The 5998-nt window shown below is 36.6% G+C and overlaps 1 protein-coding gene across 1 annotated transcript in view; it reads right to left on the bottom strand.

Moving 5' to 3' along the window:
* Positions 1-4061, bottom strand: part of LOC107745245 (tripartite motif-containing protein 35-like) — a 7433-nt gene extending 3372 nt beyond the window's left edge. Inside the window, exons 1-3 of the mRNA XM_016559092.1 lie at positions 3485-4061; positions 557-652; positions 86-316 (exon numbers count right to left, since the gene is read on the bottom strand). Coding sequence (XP_016414578.1) covers positions 86-316; positions 557-652; positions 3485-3880 — 723 coding nt within the window. The 5' untranslated portion in view covers positions 3881-4061. The remainder of the gene's footprint in view (positions 1-85; positions 317-556; positions 653-3484) is intronic.
* Between the last annotated feature and the right edge of the window lie 1937 nt (positions 4062-5998).

Raw genomic sequence — 5998 nt, 5'->3', positions numbered from 1 at the left:
GGAAACTCCTGCAGAACAAACACACCATTGATCATCAAGAACTCAATCAACCATCAATCAATCAATGGATGATCTGAAATCAGACCTTCAGAAAGCAGACGTCACTGGCTTTCATCATCTCCTCCGTGTCTTTGATTTTGTATGAAAGAGCTGAGATGTGTCTGTTCATCTCCTCCAGCTTCTCCTTCATCATCTGCTTCTTCTGCTCCTCTTCCTCTCTCAGTGCAGTGATTGTAGCTTCTTCTTCATCTCTGAGAAACTGATGAAGCTTCTCAAACTGCTGTTTAATCTGACGCTCTGTGTGCTCAGCTTGAGACTGAAATCAAACCACATTCACTTCAATCATCTCAATCAACACACATCAACACATCACATCATTCAGATCCCAGAGAAATTCCGACATATAACAGATCCAGAAACAGATTTCTGCTCATCATTTACAAAAATAATATACTGAAATCCATTATATTAAATATAACAAGTCATAATTGTGTATAGTGATCCTACACCTGTCCTGAAAATCACTTTTGTGATTTTGAGGATTGTGTTTCCTCACCTTGATGTGTTGAACTATTTTTTCAAACTCTTCTTTAATGCTTTCATTGTGTTGAAGTTTCTCCTGTAAGGACTTCAGTGCTGTATTGAGCTCCTCCTAGAATTGAACAAGATAAAAACACCAGATTACAGTGAAGAGAATACAGTGATCATCATACAGTGCTGTGAAAAGTATTTGCCCTATCCGGATTTATTTTTCTTTTGTGTGTGTGTATATATCTCATAATAAATTGATTCAGACTTCAAAACCAAACCTAAAAAGCAACTTGAGTAAATGCAAAATACACTTAAATATAATTTTTTCAACAGCATGAATTTGGTTAAAAGGTCTTACCACCCAGTAACACACTATACCAAAGTTAAAAGAAAATCCAGAAATGATGAGGAAGAAGGTGATTAAAATATATCAGTCTGAGAAGGGTCTGAGATCCCTGTTAAATGGATACACTTCTGACTGATGGTTATATAACTTTTAGAACTGTTAATAACACACAACTAATTCTTTAACTGGGCAAAAAGCCCAGCACACAACAATTTATGAAACTTAAAGATGCACTGGTCCGGCCATAAATCGGAATCAGCCAGTTTCTGCTCCAAATGAGAGATTGGCAAAAGGCCTGTTTTTTGTTTTATTTCAGGCGATCTCTGTTCTGGATTTGCACAAACTGCATTGCAGTCATTTTCCAAAATGTCATTTGTGTGGAAAGATTATGAAGCCTATAAATGGGACATTAAAAACCAATAGAAACCATTACAGGTTTTACTGGTTATAATTGGAATTGTATTGGTTTTAATGGAAACCGTAATGGTCCCTGTGGGTCTCTACCTGTAATTTGTCACCTTTTATTGGGGGCTTGTTAAAACCACTAAATCCTAATGGAAAATGTCCCAAAACACACTACAAGTAACAATTTTTAAATGGTTTTAATGGTTAATAGTTTGTAATGTTTGTAATGGTATTTGTAGAGGAAACCATTCGAATTTCTGTGATGGTTTCTATAGTGTTTTTTTTGTTTGTTTTGTTTTTCAGCAGGGAGAGGTCAGAGATGCTGAAGATGGACGCACACTGTACAGGCAGAGCAAACTCACTGTTCACAATGCGAATCCTATATATTGAATTGGGGGTATGGGTTTATACGAATGTAACTCTGAGGGGAGCTGACCGTCTTCAGAAAAGTTTAGGTGCGACCCTATACACTTTTTACAAAACATCAGAAAACAGACATTCTTTAATATTTTATTATTTTTTCTTGTTATATTGTTTATAATGAATAGATTGAGGAATACTAAGAAAGTTGATGTCTAACTAAAAAATGATTGCTAAAGACCCGAAGTATGCTTTAAAGGGTTAAAGTGATTTATCATGTTGGTGGTGACACCTCTCTTGCAGCAAGTTAGCTTATCACAAATATTACACTTAGCTTTTTCGGCTTCTGATTCCACAAATGTATCCATACTTTGGAGAGCTTAGATTAGCGAGAAAGGTCCTGGCAGATCGCCAGGTCTGGTTCTCACAGGTGGAGAAAAAAAAAAAAGATGCGCACACAGGTATTTATAGGAGAAATCGAAATTAATTTTACAACAAGTATCCTATTCCAGAATTGGAATCGATTTTCGATTCCCAACCCTACCCAGCACCAATGGAAGGAACTGCATTTTCTACACACTACGAGAGAACCCTAAAGGAGAATGTCTGGTCTTCAGTCTGTAAATTGAAGTTCAATTGGATTGGACTATGCAGCAAGACAATGATCCAAAATATAGGAGTAAGTCCACATCTAAATGGCTCAAAAAAGCATAGTCAAAGTCCTGACTTGAACCCAGTTGAGATGCTGTGCCAGGACCTGAAACAAGCAGTTCATGCTGGAAAACCCTCCAATGTGGCTGAACTAAAGCAGTTCTGCAAAGAAGAGTGAGATGAAATCCCACCACAGCGCTGTGAAAGACTGATCTCCAGTTATCACAAACGTTTAGTTGCTGTTATTGCTTTTTTTTTTTTTTTTACATGGGTGATAGATATTGGATAAAAAAAAAAATTGTGCTTAGAACTGTACTCTATTTACTCAAGTTGCCTTTATGTTGTATTTCTTTTAAGATCTAAAACTATTTAATTTGAGATGTACACAATAATATAAAAAAAAGTTTTATTTTGTTTAGCGCCTTTAAAAGTGTTTTTACTTTCTCAAGGTGCTTTACACAAAAGCGTTACACAGCAATATAAAACAATACAAATATAACAACAGATAGATAAAAAACAACACAATGGAAAAGCTAATCAAGTAAAAGCAATTGTGAAATAAAATGTTTTAAGACAAGACTTAAAAATACCCAATGAATTTGCTTCCCTAATGTCAGCTGGGAGAGAATTCCACAGTTTTGGAGCATAAGATGAGAAGGCCCTGGAATGAAGCCATGTTTTGTGAATCAGCTAAGAGACCACACTGAGAGGATCGCAAAATGCGAGTGTAAGGTGTTAAAAGATCGGCCAGATACTGCGGAGCCAAATCATGCAAAGCCTTATACATTAACATTAGGATTTTAAAATATATATGGTAGCTAACGGGAAGCCAAAGCAACGGCTTCAAAATAGGGGTTATACGGTCACCAACCCTGGCCCCAGTTAGAATTCTAGCTGCTGAATTTTGCAGATATTGCAATTTGTTAAGAGAAGATTTAGACACTCCAACAGGGAGAGCATTACAGTAACCCATTTGAAAGAAAGCAAAAGGGATAATCAATCTTTCTGCAACAGAAAAGGACAGCATAGGCCGTAAACATGCAATGTTTCTAAGAAGAAAAAAGAAGAATCGTGTTCTGCACAAAAGACTCAGAATGTCAGAGAGAAATACTGAGTGCATGAATGTGATGATATCTGTGTTTATGATTACTCATTGTTCTTTACATATGAAACAATAAGCATTTGTCCTACCTTATATGATGAAACCGCTTCACTTATTGGTCTGAATTTGTGATTGTCGTGTTGTTTTGAATCTCTGCACACTACACACACCGGCTGTTTGTCCTCCAGACAGAAGAGTTTGAGTTTCTCACTGTGTAAACTGCAGATCTCCTCAGATCCTGATGAATGGCTCTCATTTCTCTCCTTCAGGAATGAATCACACAAGTTTTGTAATGCCAGATTTGTTGGAGGAAACTTTTTTGAGGATCTTCTCCTGCAGACGGGACACTCCTGAGTTTTCTTGGTTCTCCAGAACTGTTGAAGACACTCTTTACAGACACTGTGACTACATGATAAAATAACAGGAGTCTTGAAGATTTCACAGCACACGGGACAATTATAGTCATATTCATCTGATGAAGCCATTTTCACTGTTTGAGCTCCAGCAACCTAAACTTTACTTTCACTTTCTAAATGACAGTTTAAAAAATGAATAACCATGAGAATCAGAAAGATCTGCTGTCTGTTCAGAAAGAAACTTATTCAAAGTCTTTCTCTTCGTTGTCCACTGATGGCTTATTCTTGTTAGCTTTTGTCAAAGAGAAGAAAATCAGCGTGACAGAAAGGAGAAATAGCAAGTCAGTCTCTCCCTGGTAAGTGTTGTAAGAGGGTGGAGTTTCTGATCAGCTTGGTGGTTCCATCAAACCCATTGTTTCATCACAATTTCACCATCCAGTTAGGCACATCAATCATAACTGCTTCAAAAACAGCCAGAAATCTTGGAGTTATGATTGGTGATCAGCTGACTTTCTCAGACCACATTGCTAAAACTGCCCGGAGCCGAAAAGAATGCACGTCACACCTCTGTTCATCAATTTGCACTGGCTACCAGTAGCTGCTCGCATACAATTCAAGGCATTAATGTTTGCCTACAAAACCACCACTGGCTCTGCACCCCTTTACCTAAATTCATTACTTCAGACTTATGTGCCCTCTAGAAGCTTGCGTTCTGCAAGTGAATGTCGCTTTATTGTGCCATTCCAAAGAGGCACAAAATCAGTTTCGCAGACTTTTAAATTAAATGTTCCCTCCTGGTGGAATGACCTCAACCCAAACAGCTCATCCGAGAGTCCTCAGCCATCTTCAAGAATCGGCTAAAAACACATATCTTCCATCTTTATTTGACCCTCTAACACCAGCACTCTCTATTCTAATTCTATTCTTAAAAAAAATACTTGCCCCTTTTAGACTTGCACTCTAGTCATTTACTAACTGCTTGTTTTCTTAAAAAAAAAACACTAGACTAGCTTCTCTAATATTTTTGTATTCTATCTATTTGTTTTATTTTTATTTATACAATTAACAAAAGCAAAAGAGGCCTCTAACACTAGCTTGCTCTATTCTTTTTCTATTCTGTCTGTTTTCTTTTTATTTATTATAGAATTAAAAAAAAACCTTGCTACGTGTACTGCGTTAAGCTAACTGAGACTTGTTATAGCACTTGCATATCATTTGTTTTCTTGTTGATTTTGATTGCTTCCATTGTCCTAATTTGTAAGTCGCTTTGGATAAATGACTAACTGTAAATGTAAATCAAACACAAGATAACTATGAAAAATCATACTGATGATATTTATTGCTCTTTATTTGTCACAGACTTTCTTGAGCAGAGGTGGGTAGAGCAACCAAAAACTGTACTCAAGTAAATGTACTTATTGAAATGGGTGTTAATTTTATCCTCTGTGCTAGCAGCATATTTTTAATATATAAATTAGTCATTTTCAATAAATAAATATGCCTCCCCCTTATGGTAATGTTTGTAGTAGCCTACTTAATGTACTTTTAATGTTGAATAATCTTATTGGTTTGACCTTTTCACCAATTCAGACTGTTTGCAAATTGTTTGATCAACTATTTGAAAAGAATCGCCTCTTCGAAAGTCACAAAGGTTTGAACCGACATGAGTAAGTGATGACAGATGTTTAAGTTTTAGGTGAAATATTACTTTAAGAACTGTTTTGTGTACAGTATATGTTACCTGCATGAACAGACTGTTTTTTTCCAGTGCTGTAGAAACAGCAGCCCATCTCCAGATGAAAGGAAAGATTCAAATCAAATCTCTTCAGAGACTCATTCGCTCTCCAAACATGAGCACCATTCAGCTGCCTGGTGTCTACAGATTAAATGAAGCATTGCATTAATGACGAAGCTCCGTGTCATGTGATTCCCACTGCTACATCTGCTTTGTGAATCGCTGATTCGGATGTTCATGTACCCTGACGTACATCACAGAGATGTCTATTTGACGTCTGCATTTACATCTGCAAGACGTATTTTTTTAGATTGTTTGTTCATCTGCAAATACGTCTATAGGATGTTTCCTATCAGATGTCAAATAGACGTTTAGAAGATGTCTTTGAGATGTTTATGATTTAGAATGTATGTAAAACTGACATCTTAAAGACGTCTATCAGATGTTTGTACACTGCAGATGCTTTCCAGATGAAGTGATCTTTAACAGACATCTTGCAGACGTACGTGTGC

This window comes from Sinocyclocheilus rhinocerous, unplaced genomic scaffold, assembly GCF_001515625.1.
Source record: "Sinocyclocheilus rhinocerous isolate Xijiao unplaced genomic scaffold, SAMN03320098_v1.1 scaffold3145, whole genome shotgun sequence".
Lineage (NCBI taxonomy): Eukaryota > Metazoa > Chordata > Actinopteri > Cypriniformes > Cyprinidae > Sinocyclocheilus > Sinocyclocheilus rhinocerous.
This window is presented reverse-complemented; position numbering and strand designations above follow the sequence as displayed.